Genomic DNA, 24,319 nt, shown 5'->3' with positions numbered 1-24,319 from the left:
TGCCTTTCGGAGGGAGCTGGGGCTCCCGGCCAGCCCGCTCCCCGCGGGGGGACATGCGAAGGGGGGGTCCTCATTAACGCTTATCGCGGGGTGCATCTGCCGCGGGCCGGGGGGCGCGGGGCTGTTTCGGCCCGGGCGCGGGTGCGGGCCGGCGGGGCGGCCCCCCCCTCGCCCGGCCGCCGCGGCGGGGCCCCCTGGCAGGGCGGCGGGCCGGGGCGGCGGGGCCGGGGCCGGGGCGGCGGGGCCGGGGCGGCGCTGATTGGGCTGCGGGCGGCCGGGCCGTCGCAGCCCCCGCCCCGCGGCTCCGCCCTGCCCCCGCCGCCGCAGTGACACTAATGAGCGAGTTCTTCCCACCGGTCTCCTGCCTGGAAGTGCTGACAGATCAAGGCAACAAATTTCAATTACAAGCCCTAATTTGTGTCCGCAGAGCGTTTGTTACCCATGTCAGTCCTGCCTGGCCCATCAGACGGGGCAGAACGTGGAGGAGGAGAAGGAGGAGGGGGAGAGAAGGAGCGCATCTGCAGAAAGGAATAGACTTTTTTTTCCTCTTTAAAAAAAAAACCACCCCCCCAAAAAAAAACTTGGCTGATATCTCGGATTTAAAAAGAAAGGCGAGGAAAAGCCCCAGCCCCTTGCCTGCGCGGTCGGGAGGACGGGAGGGCGGCCGGCGCGGCGGGCCGGGCGCGGGTGCCGGCGGCCGCGGCGCGCCTGGATGCGCGGGCTGTAGGGGGGCGGGCATGGCCGACAAGCGGCGGTCCTCGCCCGGCACCACCATGAGCCTCAAGGCTCACGCCTTCTCCGTGGAGGCGCTCATCGGGGCCGAGAAGCAGCAGCAGCAGCAGCAGCAGCCGCCGCGGCAGCCCAAGCGGCGGAAGCTGGGCGGCGAGGACGAGGCGGCGGAGGACGAAGGGGGCAGCGGCTGCTGCGCCAAGAGCTCCCCCGCCGCCGCCGCCGCCGGCAGGACCTGCGGCGACATGGAGCTGGGCTGCGCCGCCCGCGCCCCCGCCGGTGAGTGCCGCCCCGCGACCCGCCGCGCTGCTGCCCGCGCCCGCCTCTTGCCGTGACTGCCGGGCGGGAGGCCCGCTCCTCCGGCTGGGCTCCGGCTCCCCGCTTCCCCAAGCGCAGCCGGCGCTCCGGTTCCCCCTTGCTCCTTTCTGCCTTTCCACCCTGCATGGGCACACACCCCCCCCGCCGGCGCTGCCGCTTAAAACTCGCGGGGCTGCCCGGGGGCCCCGGCCGGCGGCGCGGCACGGAGCAGGGCGGCTGCCGGCGGGGATGTCGGTGCCGCAGCGCGGTGGAGCAACAGCTGGGGGCTTGTTTCCGAGGAGGGGGGAAAGCGCTTGTACAATACGTATGTATATGTGTGCTGCTAGAAATGCATATACAACTGTGTGTGTATATATATGCAACACATACATATATATATGCGTGCCTGTAATTTATGGACGCGAGTGCATTTTCACGCTGCGGGGGCAGAAGGCCGCGGCCGGCAGCGGTCACGCTAAAGGCGCCCAAACGAAATGTGCCGCCGGCCTCGCACCACGGACCCGCTGCCGCCCGCTCCGTCCCGCGGCCGGGGGCGCCGCACGCCCGGCTCGGCCCGGCCCGGCCCGGCCCGGCGCTGGGGGCGGCTCGCCCCTGGGCTCCGCGTCGGGGAGCCGAGCCCGACGCCTGGGCGCCCCTCTCGCTGCCCGGACGTCCTAGCGCGGCCGGCCGGCACTCGGGTCTTCCCCCCGTCCCGGCGCGCAAGACCGCGGCCCAGGCCCGGGCCCGGCGCCCCCCGCCGACGCGGCGGGGCCCGGCGCGGGCTGAGGGAGCCCCCCGGTCGGGAGGTCCGCGCTCCCCCGGCCCCTCTCGCTTCCTCCGCTCTCTCCGCAGGCGGCTGCGAGGAGGGCTTCCTGGCGGCCTCCCCGCCCGCCTCGCCCGGCGGCTCCCCCAAGGGCTCGAGGCCCGGCTCGCCGCTGCCCACGCCGCAGGCGCCGCGGGTGGACCTGCAGGGCGCCGAGCTCTGGAAGCGCTTCCACGAGATCGGCACCGAGATGATCATCACCAAGGCGGGAAGGTAACGGGCACCCGCGGGGCCGCTCCCGGGTTCGTCCCGGGCTCGGCGGGCCGGGGGGCGGCGGGCACCGCTCGGGGCGGGCGGGCAAAACACGGGGGAAAAGCCCCAGATTTCCGAGGCGGGTGGATGGCGATAATGTCAGCTGGGCGCGGAGCGTGTGGCGTTTCGGGTTTCCTGTTCGTTAGGGCGAGGTCTGGGAGCGCCGTGTCCTTCTGAGGGGAAACTTTTCCCCTTCCCAGTGGATACACATGGTAAAAACCTGGGTAGTAGAAAAGTATCTGAACTTATTAGAAATTACAAAAACATATTTTATTGAATCCATATGCTACCTTCTACATTTTCAGAGAGGCTTTATTAATGATTGAAACGCGGTCTTAAACAGCACAAAGCAACATTTGTCTTAAGAGAGTCCAGTCGGGGAATTTCTGTTTTATCTTACAGGTGCACTGAAATAACAGCGAAAACTAGTTAACCGCAGTCAGGTTTACCCTCCTGCTTATTCAGAAATAACGGAGATAGGATTTTTCTTTCCGCTAACGACTTTTAATTGATTTTTATATAGATATATATTTAAGAACAGCAGCAAATACTGAATAAACTGGAAGGGTTTTCAGGCTTATAAAATACAGAAAAGTACCTTTCATTAGCTTGCAGTCAGCTCGTTGCTAGGACATTTCTTTTTTTTTTTTTTTTTAGCTTCAAGAATGAACTGTCTTGATAAAAGGCATGCCAAACGTGAGCTAAGAAATGCATTTTTGTGTTTAAAACCACCGCATCAGTTAATTACTCCGTTTTCTCCACAGAAGGATCTAAATCGTGAACGTTTGGCTTTTGTTTTTTCTTTTTTTTTCTTTTTTTTTTTTTTTTTTTAGAAATTACCGCGTAGCTTCGTTTCTGCTTTCAATAAAGAAGTTTTACTATACCTTTCAAAGACAGAGTAGCTCTTGCACTTCACCTTTAGTAAGTTGCAGACAGGAAGTCCCGTCTCAATAAAGACCATATTGTTGGGTTACGGCATGGCACGTTGGCTTTTATAACTGCATCCTTGCGGTGTTATAATTGTATCACTGTGGATGTAGCTTTCGAATGTGCTGCTGCAGAAATGGTACGCCATTTGCTGCTGTCACTTGGAACTTCAGTGGCAGTTTGCGTTGGTCTTCCTGGGTGGAGGTGGTGTTTGCACATCTCCAGAAATACATTTCTAGCTGGTATCTCAAACGGCTTTCAATGCGTGTACTGCTAACGCAAAGTCTGAAAACCAAATGATTTACTGTCTAACAATAAAGTTGAAATGATGTGGTAATAGCTGTAGTCCCAAAGCGTATCCCAAAACATACGAAGCATTGTTCCAGTAAATGCACTTTAGAAATCTGTTTTGACATATCGAATGGGCCTTTTCATGGCTGTGTAACTATAATCGTCCAAAAGGACTCTGTAGGCTAAAAGGAAGAACGAGAAAAATCCCACGAACCAGTTACTTTTCCTAAACAACCATTCCCGAGTCTGTTTCATATTAAAAATGACCTCTCTCTTTCCATGTTCAGGCGGATGTTTCCCGCAATGAGAGTGAAGATCTCAGGTTTAGACCCACATCAGCAGTATTACATTGCTATGGATATTGTGCCAGTGGATAACAAAAGATACAGGTATGGTGACTTTAAGGTAAAGAACATACGATGCAAGCCGTAGGGAGCTCGGCTATTGGCAGAAAACATTAACACTATATAAATTAGCAGAAGGTCATGTGTGACTCTCCTTCAGATTCCTATTTTCATCCCAATGCATTTAAAAAAAAAAAATTGTGCCAAGTATGCAAAAATAGCTAAAATTTCTGTTGAAGCTCTTTATACATTTGCCTTATGTTGTGTAGGTACTGTGGGCAGATGCTCAGGTTTTGGCTTTCAGAGAGTGCAGTTCCAGCGCGATCAGGAAATGTTGTCATTTACGTTATTCCTCATCATGTCGGTGGGAATTATTTCCTGTTAACAAATAAATATGAAAATGCACATTTTTCTAGTGCTAAATGGAGTTAACGTTAATTAATAACATTAGTAGCATTGATGTATGATTTAGTGGCATATAAGCTTTCTTGGTCACGCTTCAAATTGATTATATAATTTAATTTAAAAGCTGTTTATCACTCAGATATTTGGTTGCTTAGATTCACAAAGGGTAATGTTTCTAGTTACTGTTTTTTAAAGAATTGATGGCATTACTATCTGAATAATAATGTGAGGAACAAAAGTAGTTGTTCTTCGAACATTTAAGAGTAGGAATTAAGTGCCGAATCTCTCACTATGGCGAGGTCAGTCGTGTTTCGAGGGAGCTTGTTGGACTCTGCTGAAACCACTGGTTCTGTAGAACTGTTTGCAGGATTGGGCCCACAGCAGTTACTGTGAGCTGTAGATGTTTTGTAGGTCTTGCTTTACAGATGCAATCCCATGCTCCGTAGTAGCCAGGAGGAGCCTGGCCAAGTAGTTCAGTGGAGGCAGGATCAGGTCCTCACCAATTGCTGGTTTGATTGTTTCAACCCTATACTTAGTATAATGTAGGGAAAAACCGCTGCAGATTTAATTGTAGAACTAGGAATATTCAGACTAAGACTAAAAGGTTGGTTCTGCAGGAATGCTGCCTTGTTTCCTAAGCAAACATTGCCCTATGATTTTTGTGTGTCCTTACCTCATTGACTGCAATTTTGTCCTTTTCTCGTGCGGTATAAAGTATGTTTCTTAGGATCGTTTTAGATTTTGTGTTTTTCAACAAGGTACAGATACCAGTGCTGAGGCTGTCCAGTACATACAGTTAGGGGAGCCTTTTCTGACTGTACCATAGAGAACAAATGCTTTTTTCTTTGGACCAGTGGAGTGCAGCTCAAACGAAAGCCCTTTTCTTGCTTTGTGTGGCCACGTGTGCATTTACTTAGCAATCTAAGCATATCATTCCTAGAAGGTCTGAGCAATTCCTTAATTCATAGAAAAAGCGAGGTAATTATTCCAAAAGGAATAAAAATGTTAATATTAAAAATTAAAAACAGGTTTGTTGAACGCGAGTTGTTTAAACCTCCTTTCATTTAAAATAAATCACAGTCATACTGAGCTGCACTGTCTGCCCAGTGCAGACATGGTGCCCAGATAACTGAAGTAACTTAACAAAAGTTGTATGAAGGGCAGCATTTTCTTAGTTGGCAAACTGAAATTTCTGTAATAATGTATTAGTACCACACCTTTAACCTTCCCACTAAATATTAATGTTTTCATTCTTTGCTGTGCAATCTATGATTTTTTTTTTTTTAATTGCTGACTGTTATTTTAACTTTTGCTGTTTATGTGGCTTTACAAAATGTCTTGCAGATCTTTAGATTTGAGAGATACAACAGCAGTCGCATATGGAGCCTAGTCTTTAGCTGTCATAGCAGATAGCAGAACTAAATGGAAATGAAGAAAATTACATCTAGGTCTAGATCTCTAGCAAAACTGGACCTTGTTGTAAATATTTGGAAGCTGAAGCTGTTGCTCAAAATATGTTATGTGTATTTATGACTTTATTTACTTTTGTAGGGAAAGCATGTATTCAGTATAAACCAACAAATATAAAAGAAAGGAAAAATGTTACAACAGTTGACTGTGTGATCTGGGGTTGAGAATTTGTCTCCAGGAGAGAATTTTACCACCATTCTAGATCTTAGTTTTACAGCTTGATGTGAATTGTACGGGGCGATGCATGTATTGGATCATTTTGTTTTCATTTCCAATTATGTTGTTCGTCTTTTTCTAATAAGGAACTGAATTGTACAAACAAATGATTTGATAAAGTCTTTCTTGTTTTTATTGAAAAATATAGCTGAATTACTGGAATTCTACTGTGCTTGAAAAAATACCTTGAAGTTTTTAATTAGCGCTTTTTAAATTGCTCTGTGAAGTGTCTGCCTTCAAAATAAGTTTTCTACTAAAGCAGGCACTACTTATATTAGAAAATGACTTTGTCAGCATTGGCCTATCAAATGAAATGTGGGCTGTGCTTTTTAATTTTTCAGCCTTTCTGTAATACTATTCAAGAAAATTAATATGGTCTTGCAGAAATAGCAAGAGCATAGTTTGACATAGTTTCATTATTTTTCCCAATCATAATGTTTTTTCCCTTCAATAGCTTTATTTATAGACTCTTATATTAGACTCAACATGTTAAATCTTCCAAATATGGAATTACTGCTCGATTTGATAAATGAAGGACTAGATTCTTCCCTGTTTACTGATGCCTATTCAGAGCAGAGCTGTAGCAATCAATGAACTGACACCAGCTTAAAGCTCAGTGTGGAGCCTAGTGTTAAGACTGTTACTGATTTTAAGAAGGCTAAGGTCAGATCAGAGCGTGGTTTTTAACCTTACTTTTGCAGATACCAGAACTATGTTTTGAAACTGAAAAAATAACTTTTATTTCTTGTCCTTTCATGTTTTTTTAATTGGTGTGTTCTTGCGGTACGTATGGGCCCTAATTTATTAATACTGAATGGGTCTGATAAATTTTGGGGGGTTTTTTGGTTATAGGTATTTGTTTTCTTTTTATAGGTATGTTTATCATAGCTCCAAGTGGATGGTGGCTGGTAATGCTGACTCCCCGGTACCGCCTCGTGTTTATATTCACCCCGATTCACCCGCCTCTGGGGAGACATGGATGAGACAAGTGATCAGCTTCGACAAACTGAAGCTTACCAATAATGAGCTGGATGACCAAGGGCATGTGAGTACTTGCTCTTCTGCAGTGTTATATGTGGGCACACTGCTCAGCCCTGAAAGACTGACGTACAGCTTCAGGGTGCCAGAAATAGGCTTGACTTTTCAAAGCTGTTTTGGAACGTTACCGTCCAGATCTAAAATCTGCTTACTTTCTGCTCTGATAATTAACTGCTTATTAGAGCCTGCTGTTTTACTCCCCCCTCAAAAACAGAACTTCTGCAAAGTAAGACTTTACAAGGCTAAATTGCCTAATACGAAGAGGCAGAATTGCTCTCGTGTTTTCCCTCTGAGTGTGTTACTTGCAACTTCTCCTCCGATCAAAAAGGACGCTTAAATTCACAAGCGGCTAGAAGAAACATTAATAGTGTGTAATAACTTCATGTGAATAAAAATACACTTAACTATTTTCTTAACCTAAACATTTGTGTGAAATCCCATGAGGTGTTAATAATTGCAGTCAAAAACGAACAACATGGGAGCTGGGTTCGCTCCGATAATGATTTATTACGTACCTTATGAAGCAAGACCCTTTCACAGCTGAGGCTCATTACTTCTGAAAAAACTGGCAAAGACGTATACAGTATGAGTGTTCTGTTTGCAAGTTCTAAATTGTTTAGTTATGACATTATCTAATGTGACAAAATGTGTTATGTTAATATTTCCTTTTCTCTTCAAAACTGTTGAAACATGACAGATGTAAGCCAGTATCTTTCCAGCAATCCCTAAAATAGTCTTACTTGACACCTTAGGAAATAATTAAAAAATGAGAATTGTTTTTAGTCGGGGTGAAGTCTTTAATTTTGCAAAATCCCGTAATAAATGGCAAACGTTGGCTTTCTTTCAGAAGGAGCATTGAGTTCCAAGTGGTAGAGTTTTAAGATGTTAGAGACAAGTTTGGAGACAGGATGTGGATTCCATTGTCCTTAGTGTAGCCCAGTTTATTAAGCAGGATACTTTCTCCTTCACGGAAGGGAGTGAAAGAAAATGTACCTGGCACAGAGTACAAAGATACTACATGCATCTTTCAGTATAGTTGTAACTCTGTGACATTAAGCCAGGTATTTTGTCAATACATAGTCCAAGTTTAAGTATGAGCTTTTTTCTCCCCGTTTGTGTTTGCGAAGGAAATTAACTTGAGACTCTGGTCAAATCATGCTGGAGCTACAACTTTTATGTTACAGAGGCAGGAATACAGGAGACTGGCTGGACTGAGCTAGCAAATGTGATAACAAGGATAAAAAGCCTCCCTTTCATATAATACTGTTCGTAATTTCATCACGCTCTTCCTTAAAAGGAACATGGGGGTATTTACATTTCTGGAGTTAGCAGTGCCTTTGTTAAGGATTGTAAGAAAGACATTTTGCATCACTTCTTTCCAGAATTACGGTTATGGGGTCTCATTTGGCAGTGTTTGTTTGAGTAAAGGTTGGCACAGGTAGTTCCCTTAGTTTCCCCAGCATTCGTGTATTTGCGACTCTTCTCGAGTTGGAGTTGCTTTCTCTGGGTCCTGAGTCTATTGCAAGGGCTTTAAAAAGTGAAGCAGATGCAAACGGGTAAAATGTCGCTTTTTCAACGGAGAGCAGGCTGGCTGGTTTTTGTACTCAGTCGTTTCAGAGGGACGATAAGTGGGTACTGTGGTCCACCCGTGCACTTGCAGTCGCAAACTGCCCTGTGATAAAATCTCAGCTATGTAGAGAATTGTATTGCTGTATTTTTCCATCCCAGATCTTAGCTTTGTTTTTATTCTGAACCGAAACCTGTGTAGTGTACACAGCACACCATTATTCATAATGTAGGGGGATATAAATTTTCTGGTCTTTAGTTAAGTGTTTCGATTTGGAAACTAGTGAAGCAAAGCCCTAGTACAGTGATTTGACACACATTGAACTGATTCAGAGCTACGGCAGCGCCCCTCCTCCCCAAAATGGAAATTTAAGTATTAAAATAAAAGGACAAAAGAAGGATGACTGTAAAATAATTTCATATTTCTCAAATCTGGGAAATTGCAAACATGTCATTCATAATTACCAGAAAAGGCAAAAGCAGAAAGCAGAAAAGTGTCTTTTCCAATGGGTACATTTTTTCTTTTAAAGCTATGGTAGTGTGGAATGCTGTATTGAAAAAGCTATGTAGCCTCTGAATGCCTCCAGCAATAATGGAAAATGCATAATCATATTTTGTGATGAATATAAAAAACAATTGTTTCACATAAGCAGGAAGGAACCATTTTTCTCGAAAGGGTACAAGGGGAGGGATGGGGGGATTAGAAGAGCTAGGGGTCAAGGCTGTACTGTCCCTTCAATATTTGTTTTTACATCAAGTGTTCTGACACTCCCACCCCTGTATGGGAGATGGGGTATATTTTAGATCATTGGAAAGTTTTTTATTTTTCCTCTCCCGCTTAGGCAGAATGGCTCAGAGAAACCTCGGTGGGGTCTCTACGCTCTGCCATCATTCCTCCAGTAGTTCAAGCAGCGTCGGGCTTTAGCTGTTGTTCTTTGGATGTGCTTTCCATGCTGTCTGGTTCCGGGACCTTAATCCTTGTCGAAATCTTTCCTTTATTCTTCCTGTGCTCCTCGGAGGTGTCAGCTTTTGCAGAATTTTTGTGTAAAATCCCAGGGCTAGGTTTTGATCTTGCAGTTTAGGGTAGGGAGCTCGCATGAGATCAACGCAGAGCCCTTTTACCTGTTCCAGAGTATTAACTCTCAGAATCAGAGAGAGAGGTGACCCACATCCATGGGAATGGGGACAGCATTTGCAAACAGACGCTAAGGTAGCATTCCTGTGCAGTATTTGTATTGTGGTAGTAGTTCATGGCAGCCAACTCCCCTTGCATTACATTGGTCTGGGATTAGCTTCTTGCGAAAGGAGATCAGCCATCTCTAAGACAACTTGCTTCACTGCTCGAACGCTTTCTGGGCTCCTTGCTGCCTGCTGCTATTTTAATCAGTATTTTAGAGTGGGAGTTTGTGACGACGTAATTTTATAGCGCTGTTCTGCGGAGAGATTTTGAAGTACATCTGCACGTAGGACACTCTCTGATACATGGGTTCCACTCGAAGGCTGAGGAGATCAAGCAAAGTTTGTAAGGATATGTTTTCCTTGTGTGTTTTTGATCTCAAAAGGGAGTCCCGGGGTGAATTCTCTACTTTGGAAAGATTGTGTGCTTATAGAGGCATTAAGGCGCGATGGCATCATTAAGACACATACTGTGGCATTTGTACTTTCATCTGAGTTGTGATGGTAAGGAAAAGTAAACCTGCATTTTGCAGTTGACACGCAGAAGTGCGTGGTCTGGGAATTCTTTGTTAATGCCTCTCATCCCTCTCTCATCTGTGGAGTAAGTGCTGCATTGTAAAAGCAGTCTCTCTCCCTCCGGCTGGTTAGAGCTGGCTGGTTTTTCTATTTTGGTGCAGTTTTTAATCTGAATTTCAGTGGAGGGCAAAAGTCAATATTTTTGATGCTGTTTTCCGTGCTTTTAAGCTGAGTATTTTTTGATGCAGAGGAACATCTTTTAGTGAAAATGAGGCATCCATAGGGCACTCCCTGAGCAAACTAATTGGAGCCTGTGATGTCACTGTCAAAACCTTACTTACAGGCTAATAAAACCCCTGATTATCCAGAAACTTGGCTTATCCAAAACGGGGTCATGTCATCTGGCCAGGACCAAGTGTATTAAACTAGCCAAACTCTAGTTTATCCAAATGAATGTAATGTCGTCTATGTCATTTGGATGAATGAACTTCCACGGTGTCTGGCATCGGGGCTCTGTCGAGTGCCTGAGCACACGCACATTGTGAGGCTACTCAAGGAGCAGGAAATTAAAAAGCTTCCCCTGAATGTTGATTAGTGGTTCCACACGCCAGTAGCCATAGGACTATTTATTTATTGAGTTACTAATTTCTTAGGCCTTCCAACAATAATAGTTGAGCTTCCAATTATTTTTTTTTTTTTCCTTTAAATCTTCTATTTTAATAGTGGTTAGCTGAAGTGGAGTAAAATAGAGGAAAAATTCTGTATTTTAAATCTCCTCTAAAACTTGGGAGCAATACCAACAGGTATTTTTGTGTTTAATTTTATGCACTGTGAGTTCATATACTTCTTGTTTATCATTTATTCTTAATTGAGTTTTTGTACGCTGGGAGGGGTTTGTGTTTTGATATTCATTGTATTATAAATCTAGGGTCGTTAACACTTTAGAGTGTTAGATTTTGGTATTATTTTACTCTAAATTCCTGCTTCTTCAGAGTGTGAGAGTCTCAGCTTGTGTTCCAAACAAGGTATGTTTCCAGCCTTTGGGGTATCAGGAAAAAAATTGCTCCAAGCATATCACAAAGGTTCCAAAAACAAAAGGCAAATGCTGCTGCTGTTAATCCTGTTAGATCAAATCCAAGCTCCAGTGGAAAAAAGGGACAAAACTTTCCTAATTCCAGTGGGACCAGGACTTCATTCCTGATTTTTTTTTTTTTTTTTTTTTTTTGAGCCAGTGTCAATTGAGCCAGTCTTTGAATTTGGAGCTCCTGAGTCGTAATTTTTAAATGCTTAGGGTTGGCAATAATACAAATGCACAGGGATTAGACTACTGTAATAAGAACCTTCAGAGGTTAAAGAAAACATTTGATTTCCAGTAAGTGGCATAGTAAACACATACCATAATCTGTTCCAAAAGTCCTGAAACAGCGGAGTGTCCTTTCTAATAGATGTTATCTTTTTCCTTTCATGACTTCATAGATTATCCTTCACTCTATGCATAAATATCAGCCTCGTGTCCACGTCATCCGAAAAGACTGTGGAGATGATTTGTCCCCCGTCAAGCCTATCCCTTCAGGAGAAGGGGTGAAAGCCTTCTCCTTTCCAGAGACAGTTTTCACAACTGTCACAGCGTACCAAAATCAACAGGTAACTTGGGCTTTCTGCTTAGCACTTTACAGGCTTTTCAGAGTAGACCGGGGAAGTAAGAGATAGGAGAAAAGCGGATACTTTTATTATACCACTTATTAAAAAGCATTGTCTACACCCTTTTTGTATTACAAGTAGCTTTCACTAGTAGTATTGCAGCAGCGCCTGGAGGCTACAGCTGAGATTCAGGCCATGTGGGCTAGATGCTGCGTGTAAAAAGGTCATTCTTATTGTGGAGATCACACAGTCTAATTAGCACGGTTAATGGTGTCTTAATTATAAATACAGCATCGAAGCACAAGGCAAAGAGCAGGCTAACTTTTAAAGGTGTTTTTGTACCTTTAAATGTAGCTGCATGTCTGGATAGAATTTTTAAAGCACTTTTGTTCCCAACACCAGTGATTTCAAAACTCCCAGGACCTTGACAGAGAAGCTGAGGTCTGAAGAAAGTTGCAGTCGTTTTCATTAACTGCATCCAGCATATATTGTTAACTGCAGTTTATCTGGGTCCACACGATTCAAAGTCAAAAGCAAACTGCAGGTTGCGTGACTCCGGTGTTTGGCTCTTATTACCACTTATTTAAGTATTAACATACATAGTGACACCATAGTTAGTGTTGTGACATTTTATTAATTCCACGTAAGTTATTGCAGATATATTTTGGGAAATTATATATGCCTTGCTATCTTTACAAATTGTAGAGAAGAGCAGGAGAGCCATGTAAATATTGAAATATAATTCTTTGGTGCCTATCCTATTTATTTAAATAAATTACAAGTATTTGGGGGGGGGGGTGTTCGCTGTTTTTTTTGTGGAGGATAATAGCCTAGAGATAATCTCTCTTTGCACATTTCCGTCTTGACCCGTACAGAAATAAAATTTAATTTAAATTTTATTGCAGTTAGGCAGTGTACTCTCTTAGGTGAAGTATGACATTTGCCAGAAGATTTTTCTCAAGAATTCCAACCTGCCATTTGGTAGCATTAAATACCTATTAGCTTCTCTGGGGCTTTGCAAAAATAATGATCAGAAGGCTGGCCCTTATTTTGCCGTGTTTCAGGACAACCATCTTAAACCATGCAACCGCGAAGATGTTTCTACTCCTCTGTCGGCTTAATTCTGTCAGGAGAGTTATTTTGTGTGTTACTTAGCTGAATTTGTAGGTAATAATTTCTCTAATCATATTCACAGATAACTCGTCTGAAGATTGATAGGAATCCATTCGCCAAAGGCTTTAGAGATTCCGGACGTAACAGGTAGGTGTTGGGGAAGGAGGTGGGCTTGTTACTGCTGACAGAAGCAGTTTGTGAAGGCTGGTCAAGGGGAACACCTGTATTTCTACACAAATTAGTCTGAGGACACAGACTCCTTGAGAGAGCATTTAGGTTTCCCAGTAACATTCTCTGTGGTGGGCTCCCGTTCCTACTCCTCTGACCATCTAGGTCAAGAATGGGTTGGCACTTGGCTTGACTCATGTGCTCAAGTTTCCTTTCGGTGGACGCCGGCAGCGTACCGTGCAGGCTGCAAATGGAATTAATGCATACTCGGGTCTGTGATTTCAGGCTGCTCCTGAAATCTTCTCTTTCTCCTGGCTGGAGACACAAATTGCAGATACCAGTGTCAAACTGTAAGCCCAGGTTCTCTTGCGTGTAAATGGCATTCAGTATGAATGAATGGCTCATTGTTTTCTCTTAAAGGGGGAGAAACTAAGTTGCCTCATGCAGTAACCTTATGTTTCGTACATTTGCCTTGGAGGTGGGAGACCTGTGTTCAAGTGTCTCTTTAGCCTAAGGAGTTTTAAATCCACTTCCTAGGTGAATGCCTTTCCTACTAGGCTATAGATGACCTTGAAACGAGCCTGGTTTCCACCTCCTCTGTTGCGGTTGGACTGATTAATTGCTCGTTCTCTCTTCATCCATGAATCTTTCAAAATAGCAATGGGGAATCTGAGTAGTGCAAAGTGGAGACTTGGGTCTAGTCCCTGCTGCCAGTACTAATGAGGTATTTTATCCAAAGACTGTTTAATGCAAAATACTTGAGCCTATTATGAATTGTATCTAAACCATTTCAGCTAAAAAAAGCAGCATTTAATTGTGGTACGTATTATACATCAGTTCCAGTGACCACATTGCGTTTGGTGTCCACAGCTGCTGTATTTATGACCTAGCCTTGCAGAGAAGGGGGCAGACTCTGTGCTGCTAGGAATGGTCGGAGAGTATCTTTCGGTAGCTGCTTTATCGAGGTTCTCTTTTAGCAGAGGTTACAGCATCAAAGCCTGTTTTGTGCTTCCACCTGAGCTACACAAGTGCTGAGACTGGACAGCAACTGAGAGTAGTTTTTAGAGGATGAACAGTTATAGAAGGGGTGGGGTAGCTGTAAAGATTTACAGGAACCCACTGTAAGTATCTTTTCAGTTTGCACTCTGCATTTGTTGCTCTCTAAGATTTTTGTCTTCTAACAAGAAACAATTGGCCATGCTCTGTCCTGGGGCCTGGAATGGATGCCCCAGGCACCAGCATAAATAGAATTTTGTCCTCCTTTGTAGCCTTCTAGTTTGAAATTAAGTGAATGGTAACTTCCAGATAAATGCAGTGACTGAAGAAGCAAAACATGCTGTGTGTACTTGGGGAAGAAAAGAGTTGCCATACATGCCCTATTTGACAGCTCTCCATAGGCAGTGTTTCTGCTACACATGCTTTTTGCAGAGCTATAAAATAAATACTAAGGAGCCTCCTAAGAAGTGTGAAACCCTGACTCCTCCGAAATTTCTGAGTTTAAGTGGAGTTAGAATTTCTTCCATAATGTTCTATGAAACAAGAGAAGGTGCCCTTGAAAACAGAGAGGAAAGAATCATTCAGAAGCCAGTTTTGAACTGGATTTAACGTGGTGGGATGGCTCTGGTATTACCCGAGGACGATGTAGGTGCAGTAAGAGTGCTGCACCTGCAACCATACAAATCCAGTTGTAGGACTGGGGATATCCAGAGAGGTTTGGTTTTGTTTGTCTGCTAGGAATAAGTTTGGTTCGAGCATTAGAAAAAAAGCAGGATATTTTTGTTGAAAGACAGTTACAGTTTATGGAAATGGATTAGGAGGCCAGCCCTGTAGGAAGGGCCAGCCTCTATATAAATGTTTCAGAACTGGCTTTAGATGAGGTCTGAATGCTTTTACTGTAACAAACACTCGTTACAGAAGTGACTGCAAACTCTTGTCCATTGTAAATTGACATTGGTTTACTGAAGTCAGTATTGCTGTTTTCTTTGATAGGCTCTGTGGTAGCGAATAAGTGTGTTTGGGAATGCAGCTCAGGTTTTTAACTGTTGAGGAAAATTTCCTTTTTTAAGACAATTTTGAAATTGCCTTAAAAAGTAATTTTAAATTACTGGTCTACTCGGTTATTATTTTACTCTGTTGCTGAACACTGAAATTAAATGTTAAGACTCAGTTATTTTCATTGTTCTAGCTGGTATACTTGTCACCTAGGCATTTTAATCTCCAACAAGAGTGTAAAAAAATACTGTGGTACCATTATATCCAACTTTTCAATGTTGCTTTAATTATTGCAGCTATCTTACTCTGCGCTGTTGCATGCAATAATTCCGTTTAATTAAAAATATTTCCTTTCAGGTCATTCCCGTTCAGTCCCACAGGCTATTTTACAGAAATCAGTAGCTTCATCTTTTAAAAGCATTCCCTGTGCATTTGCAAAGTGCAACAGAATTTATGTGCTGAGAATAGTTTCATTCTTCAGTTAGGCCTTAAGTTTGACCCTATAAAAACTTTTACTCAGGAAAGGACCAGAATTTCTCCCTTTGAATACTTCAGGAAAAACATAACTGTTTTGTTAAATAAACTTGGCCATTTGATAGCGTAAATTAGGGTGGTGATAAAATGTGGAAATTGTTCGAAGGCATCTTGTATAAATTATCGCCTTGGCTACACTCCTTCAGGAGGTGGCTTTTATCTCTGCTTTAACTAGAAATGAAAATTCACCATTGCTGCAGAAAGTGAAGGCTATTTTTTAGTCCAGGTTCAGCTAATAAATACTTTGTGACTGTTTTCTGAAATACGTTTGTGGTCCTGCTGGAAATGCAAGGGGGAAGAAGCAGTATCAGAAGAACATGCTGGTAGCTTCAAATTGGGCTGTTTGCATAATTTGAGTTTACAGAGTGCTGTTGCTCAAAGGCAAGCACTTGTATTTGGTACGTGCCTGACGCTGACACTTAACAGGCCTTTGGGACCCAGCAACCAAAAATAACAGCAAAATGATACCTCTGAGGTGCGTTATTCATAAAATTCTATCAGAAAACAAAGGAGCCTTTACCTTCAGGAAACACAGATTCTTCTAAATATTGTCTGCCACGATTGTCTAGCCGGTTATTTCTGTTTTGTCATGATACTGTTGACAGAAAATGATTGCCTTTAAGAAACTGAAAATCTTCATTTTGCTCAGCACATAATAACCAAGACACAACATTGTTTTATACATTTTAGTAGCCAAAGGGCTTGCTCCTGTTATAAGCGTGATTTTCCAACTCATTGGTAATGACTGGGAATCCTGTTTTAATAGAAGTTGTCAGTGGAGCACCTTTCTTCTAGGCAGAAATAGGAGATCATCCCTCTGGCAGTTAGAGCATTACTTTTAAGGAAATGTCATACTAGGAAAACATTTAACGTCATTTTAGCCAAGTTGTGTCTGTGGCCCTCCCCCCCCCCCCCCCCCCAAAAAAAAACAAACCACCCACACAAAAAAACACCAAACCAAAAACCAAAAAGCCAAATCTGACATAGAGAGCCAGATTGTGGAAATGGGAAGCTGTTTGCTTGTTGCCAGCCCAATGCCTGCAGATCACAGCGATCTCATGGATTAGGATGTGAGGCTCTTCTAAAAAGCAAAATGAAACTCAAAATAATCCTGAAATGTTACTAATTTTTGTATGTTTCTGAGGTGCAGCGAAACTATGCAGCGAAATGTGACAAAATACAGCTTGCTTTCGTGACACTGTGATGTTTTTGTTCTAAATAGAATGGGACTGGAAGCTCTGGTAGAGTCTTATGCCTTCTGGAGACCTTCACTGAGGACACTTACATTTGAAGATATACCTGGGATACCCAAACAAGGTAATGGTCGTCTTTTTGTTCTTTTAAAACAAAAATTCATGAAGATAAAGCTTCACCCATGATTCTTTTTAGAAAAATCTAGATGAGCGTGTCGCTTTCCGAGACAAAGCAACCCAACCAACACCAGTGCAGGCCATCACCTCTCCTCAGAGCTATTCTAAGTTAGAAAACTAATGCTAACTTAACCACTGTGGCAGTAAAAACGTTAGGTTGTAAAGATAAGTCAGATCACATGTGGAAGATGACAGTTATTTAAGGATGAAATAACCTCTTCCTTAGTGTTATGCTCTGGCTAGATACACAAGGCAGAGTTCACTTACAGATGACTTCCGTTGTACACATCCAGAGTCCAATATAGGAATTACTTGTGTGTTTAAGAGAAAAAAAAGGGATGGGAAAAGGAATGTCCTCTAAGTAATGAATCAGTAGTGGCAAGCTTAATTGGTTTCCTCCTTGGAAAGCCTCCTTGAGTCTTAAAGACCTAAAAAGTGTTCAGTAAAAATCCCAACAAACTTTATCTGCATCCTAGAGCTTGAAAAGATGGGTGACTTCTCCATTTTGTTTTTTCCTGCTCCCCAGTCCATAACCTCTTGGCTCCCGCTTCTCCATCTACCGTAGAGGTAGTGCTGTGGGGGAGGGAGGGGTATTTAAATGGCCTGTTTGGACAGAGAAGGGAGTCTCTGTACTCTTTTCTGAGTTGCTTTATTTCCAAAGTACCCCAATGCATATAGAAAACCTCTCAGACGTTTCCCAACTAAATCAGACATACTGCTCTTGATTCTTCGCATTTCCTGCTACCGAATTTACAAACATCCTTCCTGACTTCTTGATAACATATTCCAAAGCCATTAAGCATCTTCAGAGGAAAAACCCATAAAATACGGAAATACACAGAAATCACTTTTGTCAACTTCTCCTTAGCCCACTCCTTTGAGAAATCTTGAGCATTTGTGCCTGATGTGCACGATTAAAAAGGAGTTTTTGTGCCAAGTCACAGATACGTTGGATGAGGGTTGGCAGAGTTTTGGGCGGAGGATGGGGATGGGGGGGACTTTTCTTGCAAAAAAGGCCTGTAATGAGAAGCCAGCATCAGGCCTGAAATACCTTGTCAGACTGTGTAAGACTGAAAGGCAACTCGCTATGAAGTTAAAATGTCTAGGAGACTGGCCAGCTGTATTGCCCTGTTTGTATATAGCAGCACTGTTTGAGAGCAGGAGAACTGCTGCCATGAACTTCCCACTTCCTTTTCTGCTGTTGCAGGTTAAGGAGCTTGTCGAAGTTACTGTTGATGTTCACAGAACGGGAACTGGGATCTTTGGAAAATCTTTAGTTGACTGCACCTTGGCCAGTAGGGTGGTTTAGAGACTTGCTGAAAGACCCCATTAGAAATTTGTCCTGGTTGTTAATACTGGAAGTGCCCACCTTCAGATAGCAGAGGCGTTGACTTAGATTGGAAGAAAAATGAGTATGCCTTACACGAGGATTTCTTGAATGTGGCAGCATCTCGTGGTGCATTTTGCCTGTTGTAGCCTGTCAACAGAGCAAGAAGAAGCAGGCAGAGTTCACCGATAATGAATTTTTCTTTTTACTAGCTCACCTATCATGAAAACTGTTAACTTATTGACAGCGTGTATCTCTTTGCAGCATCAAGCTGTTTGATAGTTAATGTGATTCACAAACAAGAGAGTCTTCCAGGTTAAGTGCCTTCTGCCGGGGAGACTGTGAAAGGCCCAAATCAATTTTTCTACGCTCATTTTTCGGGGAGATATAATCTCTAAGAAAAGGAAGGGTTTCTTACAGCTGGGAAACTTTCAGTCCTGAGAGAGGGCTTCACCCGTAGCAAGCAGTGCGTTTTCAGGAGCATTCAGCACTGGTATTTGTCATGTAAAAAGTTCTGATATCAGTAAATGAACAGTTTGTGAAGAGTTTGCTGCAAACCTAAACCTCCACCTACCTGTTCAAGAAATGAAGCAGCCATGCACTGTACGCAGCCTACACTTTTCCTGAAGTTGTTCTGAAGTTTTGTTCTCAAGTTTTTTTGGTTTGAAGTTGGAAGTTTTTTGTTCTGAAGTTTTGTTCTGATGTTGTGAACTTTCCTGAAGCTGTTGAACCGTGGGAGCCTCTGTCATTTGAGCTAAGGAGCTGGTTCCTTAGCTGGTGCTCTGACAGTGAGTCAGGCACAGGGTGCTTGAAACGCACGCTGGGGTATAGCAACAGCATAGACAATACAAAGTTCATAACTTTGAAGAAGGCTTCCTGTGATGTGGTGCTCGCCTGGCTACATCTTAGCTGCCATGCAGCTTGCTTCCCATGTCAAATAAAGAGTAGTTAACCTTTAGGGCAGGAGCTCGAAGTATTGAGTGATGGTTGCAAAAGCATAACTTACGTTCTCTTTCTTGGACAGGTCGTTTCTTTAAAAATACGCATGTGCCCCACACGCACGCACACCCCTGCACGTGTATGTACGTGTCATTTTTTTGAATGAGTTTGCTTCAAGGGCTTCATGTCAAGGGTTATTATAAAAGACAAAGGTCTGGACCTGTCACCTGGGAAGTGACCCTTTCCCAACATGCTTCTTACGCTGTAATATTCTCTTGCAGGAAATGCAGGTTCTTCTACTTTACTCCAGGGATCTGGCAGTGGAGTGCCATCTACCCACCCTCACCTTTTACCGGGTTCCCCTTGCTCATCTCCAGCCTTCCACCTCAGTCCCAACACTAGCCAGCTCTGTAGCCTTGCTCCAGCTGACTACACAGCTTGTGCCCGCTCGGGCTTGACCCTGAACAGATACAGCACTTCCTTGGCTGAAACCTACAACAGGCTCACAAACCAAACCAGTGAGACGTTTGCACCCCCGAGGACTCCCTCCTATGTCGGTGTGTCGAGTAGCACAACTGTGAATATGTCTATGAGTGGCAATGATGGTGATGCATTCAGCTGCCCACAGACTGGCTTGTCTATGCAGATTTCAGGGATGTCTCCACAGCTCCAGTACATCATGCCATCCCCATCCAGCAATGCCTTTACCACTAATCAAACCCACCAAGGCTCCTACAACACGTTTAGACTGCACAGTCCCTGTGCGCTCTATGGATATAACTTTTCCACATCCCCTAAACTGGCTGCCAGTCCTGAGAAAATCGTTTCTTCCCAAGGAAGTTTCTTGGGGTCCTCGCCAAGTGGAACCATGACGGATCGGCAGATGTTGCCCCCCGTGGAAGGAGTGCACTTACTTAGCAGTGGGGGGCAGCAGAATTTCTTTGACTCTAGGACCCTAGGAAGCTTAACACTCTCGTCTTCTCAAGTGTCTGCACATATGGTTTGATGAAGCTTTAAGTAAAAGTACAGTATGTTTGGTGTCTACAATGTATTTCTTTTGGAATATGAAAGGACACTCGATGTAGCTTGTAAAGTGTGTGTATATATAATATGACAGGAAGTTTCACTGAATTTTTTACTTGCTTGTGGCCAGATTATTCTCCTATTTTGAGTTACACAGAGTTTGTTGTGGCGCAGACTGCTTTAGTTTTCTGGTATAATACACTTAGTTGTATAACACGTTGGAACATATGCAACAAATTAAGTAAGACTTCCTCCCCTTTCCCCCTCCTCTGTTCTAACCCCTTTAAAGAATGAAATGACACTTGGAGTATTAAACAACACAAACAAGCCCACTTACATTTCCTTTAGTACTAGTGAGTTTCTTTAAAACATTCGTACAACGATAAGCTGATGCACCAAAGGCATTTTACAAGTTTCTTCTCTGTTATAAGGGATATGAAGGGTATTTGGACTTTAAGTGTTAATCATTGAGCGTCCAGCCTAAAATAGAAGTTTAGCTAATGGATTATTTACAAAGTAAACGGAAAGATTAGTTTGCCTTCTCATGATATGCTGTTTTTAGCTTATCAACGGCACAGCATTCTTACTACGATTTATTTTTTTCAGCATTAGTCTAGATTTATGTTTAGGTATTTGAAGACAAATAATGCATATTCAAATTGTGGTGATAGGAGTAATTTAAACCAACAGCAGAAGAAGCAGCATTCCTTGGTACAGAATGAACTTTGAGGTGCTTAATTTTTGTCAAAGGAAGGGCTTGATGCATTTTTTTCCTCCATAAATATTGCCTATAAGACATTTACTGGACAGTAGGATATTCTAATGTATCTTTGTTTTTGTATTTTTACTTTTTTAAAGGAAAATGCAGGTTTGATTTAGGAAAAAAAAAAGTGAGCAGGGTGAGAAATTCCATTATTGGTTGTACCCTTTTGTGTGTGTGTGTTGTGTTTTGGTTTTGGGGTTTTTTTGTTTTTTATAAGGGCAGAAAGTCCTCCATCCTCAGTATCTCATAAATACAGTGCCTGCAGCAATTAGGCAGATGACTCGGTTTGCCCACAAGTGTTGCTGGAAGCAGAACTTTGTCGTAGGTGCCTCCCTGTAACACGGCCAGACTGGGACCAGGATTACAATAGGCAAAATTCCTTTAATAGTTTGCTTTGAATGCTCCAGCATGACACCTACAGCCTCTGTCCCTCCCTCCAGGGATCCATCTGTCTTCCTGTTATTCCTTTCTGTGATGAGGTTACTGCTGCTCTGTTCCTCAGTCAGTTTTTGCCCTGGAATCGGAGAGGTTCCCTTCCTTCCCAGCTCTGGTTTTAACTGGTGCTTGTAAGAACGCAGATCACAGCCTGCTCCTGACCAGACTTCTCCAGAGTGACAAGGACATGGGGAGACACTTGTTGTGGCAAAATTTCTGCCCTCATCTGCACCTGCACAGCCCAGTGTGCATCAGTCCTGCTGCGAAAGCTACCTCTCGGCTGCCCACCTGTCAGAGCTGAACCATGGTGGTTGTAGAACAGATTTTAATGCTTGAGAGAATGGGTTGTCTTCAACAGTACGCTAAGGCTCCTTTATATTGTGCAGGTGATACAAAGGCTTTATAAAGTGGGTACAAATGTAGTTGAAAATGCTTCCCTGGTCAGCATTGAAGGAGAATAAGGCCTTTCAGATTTTACATTTTTCTCTGTTAGATTTTTTGGTGAAGGTGGATTGTTGTGCTTCTCAAGAGTTCCTACGTCTTCTCTGGCAAACGAGTGGGCTTAACTGCTCCCACTTCGAGAGACTCATTGCAGGTCGTATTTCTTCAGTGGGTTGGAGACAATGCATGCAGAAACAGCCCTCTCACTATCTCTTCTTATTATTTGGGAATAGAAGAGAAACCACAGCAGTCTTTAAGCATGCCTGGAGAAGGCTTTATTTCTATTAGTTACATATTTGTTTGTGTTAAAGAACACACATAGAAAGTTCTCATTCAAAGCTGGAAAGACAAGAGGATGAGCCTGCAGTTGAGGAGATGTGGGTTTGCTTCTTTGCTGTCACAAACTTCCCAAGTGACCTTGGGCAATTCACTCAGCCTTTCTATATGTAATTTTTTTTCTTCTGTAAAATGTGGTAATAGCACTTCTCTGCCTCACAGTAAATGGTGACCAGTACATTAAAGATGAAGATCATCTTCACATGTACTGTACTGTGGACAGTACATTACAGATGAATGGCTAGGTAGTGTTCATGTATGAGGATAACAAAGAGCATTTGTGTACTTCAGGTCTGTCACTCGTTTTGGCATTGCAGCGTCCTTTGAGGCAGACCTCCTAGCAAAGACCTGCAATGCTGAAAACACTGTTCAAAAACCTCACACTAGGAATTCGTGAAATGCTTCTAAGATGTGTAGAAGATGGGCAAATTTTCAGTTGTGTAAATTGTCATAGCTCTATTGGTTTAAATTAACAAGAAACTTGTGTATAGTGATTCCTGCTCTAGCCAAAACTTTGAAATGTTGCAGTTGGACAAATCTTTAAATGGGAAGAATGATACAATTAATCTGTACTTGAAAAAGGTTAAAGATAATTATCCACGTCATCTTAAGGTCTGTGACTAAGTAGAAGTGTGGAAGAGCTAAATCATGCATGTTCCTACAAAGGGAAAAAAAAAAGGTTGTGCATGGATGTTCATGGAGGTGCTCCTGGCAAGAGTATGTACTTTATTGTCTGGGAATTTTTTAGAACTGGTCTCTTATTTTTCCTCAAATTATTCTTAGCATATAACCACACAATATTGTTTGAAACATTTGTTCCTTAAAATTTGAATCATATTGTAAATACTTACTGGTGTGTCATTGTGAAAAGACTAGCTTTTTATCAATATAGTAAATGCTATATATGCATTATATCTATAATTATATATCTGTATTTTACAAAAATGCCACAGAAAGTATATTAAAGTGTGTATTCAAACACTTTTTACTACATTTGGAAAACTGAGGAGCTTGGGCCTTTTTTTTCCTCTACAACTTCAGCAAGACCAAAGGGAGTGACTCTAAGGTAAGCTCTGAAATTCAAAGCCTTAATACAGCAAGCTGCAACGATCCAACTAGTCCTCAGTTCTTACATGGTTCAGTTTAACCGTCTGCTGTTGAACCGCTCTGTTATTTGTATGCAAAGGTCATGACATGATGGGTACAAGGAGATGCTGAGGCTGATAGCAGAGCTGTGAGGTTTTTATGTGGGAAGAAGGGACTGAGCAGCTTGCCGGGCTCATTAGCCAGCGGTGGAGCCTTGCTGGTTCCTCATAGCCCAGCTCATCCCAGCTGCCAAGACTAGTTCAGCTGCCCCATATCAGGCAGATCTGGGAAGTCAGCACTTCCATGTGACCAGGTGCTTGAGCAGGAGCTCGGTACCCTGCATATTGTCTCTGTGCTCTTACTTTGGTCATTTTCTCTCTGTTCTGCTTATTCTAAATGCAAAAATCCATCAATTCCTAAGGCACGATTTACAACCTATGATCAGCTGGGTATACTGTTACTCAGCAATGAGCAAGATTTCTCCCCCAGAAATGCTCTTATGTGTAGTGCCCTTATTTCCTATTGTACTGCAATAAATGATTCCATGTGACATAGGGCACAGGGCCTGAAAATCAGATTACTTTAGAGACTAGGGTTTCATAGTCACTTAACACCAGCATTGTTGCAAATGACCAGAATTAGGGCAAGAGAAGTGGGCATGAAATGCTTGATCATAAATATCAGGCCTCAAGAGGGAAGGAAAGCTTCTGTTTTTAATAAGAGAAGAGCCTTTTTTGGAATAGCACAATCAGACTCTGAGCGGGCTCATTTCTGCTTCAACAGAGGACAACAGGAGAAGCTTTAAAATCACAGACAGTGTCAGCATTAATGCTAGCAAGTCTATGCCATGGGCAGTTCAACAGAAGGAACATAAGTCATCATCAGGAGCAGCTCGCAGGTTCTGTGGATATATTTTTCCTGTAAAGATAATACATCTAATTAGTACAGTGTAGAAGTGTGTTTAAAAAGTCTGAAGAGTAGCTTCTTTCAGAGGTTTATCTATCAACTTCACATATGAAATTACTATTTTGTTGCACTCTTCCGAATGTGCTGTCAAGCTCCCATGACATTAATGTTTAAGTTTACTCTGAAGTCCAAGTT

General features: G+C 43.2%; 1 protein-coding gene across 3 annotated transcripts; it reads left to right on the top strand.

Annotated features, from left to right (window-relative positions):
* Window positions 1-339: 339 nt before the first annotated feature.
* TBX18 (T-box transcription factor 18) lies at window positions 340-23,140 on the top strand. Of its 3 annotated transcripts, none has more exons than XM_075498306.1 (8): window positions 340-1,008; window positions 1,879-2,062; window positions 3,607-3,708; window positions 6,628-6,799; window positions 11,527-11,694; window positions 12,887-12,951; window positions 16,721-16,815; window positions 19,416-23,140. In XM_075498306.1, exons 1-8 carry the CDS (start codon window positions 738-740, stop codon window positions 20,138-20,140), a joined length of 1,782 nt encoding a protein of 593 aa, XP_075354421.1. In that variant the 5' UTR covers window positions 340-737; the 3' UTR covers window positions 20,141-23,140. The 3 variants fall into 3 exon arrangements, with proteins under 3 accessions (XP_075354421.1, XP_075354423.1, XP_075354422.1); XM_075498308.1 differs by lacking the exon at window positions 340-1,008 and adding an exon at window positions 1,207-1,351 and having other exon boundaries at window positions 19,416-23,139; XM_075498307.1 differs by lacking the exon at window positions 340-1,008 and having other exon boundaries at window positions 1,383-2,062.
* The last annotated feature ends 1,179 nt before the right edge of the window (window positions 23,141-24,319 follow it).

The sequence above is a fragment of the Mycteria americana genome, chromosome 3, assembly GCF_035582795.1.
Source record: "Mycteria americana isolate JAX WOST 10 ecotype Jacksonville Zoo and Gardens chromosome 3, USCA_MyAme_1.0, whole genome shotgun sequence".
Taxonomy (NCBI): domain Eukaryota; kingdom Metazoa; phylum Chordata; class Aves; order Ciconiiformes; family Ciconiidae; genus Mycteria; species Mycteria americana.
This window is presented reverse-complemented; position numbering and strand designations above follow the sequence as displayed.

Excerpts from the sequence above, each read along its gene's own strand:
- TBX18 (XM_075498307.1), top strand. The coding sequence starts at position 1,521 with ATGTGCCGCCGGCCTCGCACCACGGACCCGCTGCCGCCCGCTCCGTCC. Across the intron at positions 6,800-11,526 it reads AGCTGGATGACCAAGGGCAT|ATTATCCTTCACTCTATGCA; the intron begins GTGAGTACTTGC and ends ATGACTTCATAG. Across the intron at positions 12,952-16,720 it reads AGAGATTCCGGACGTAACAG|AATGGGACTGGAAGCTCTGG; the intron begins GTAGGTGTTGGG and ends TGTTCTAAATAG.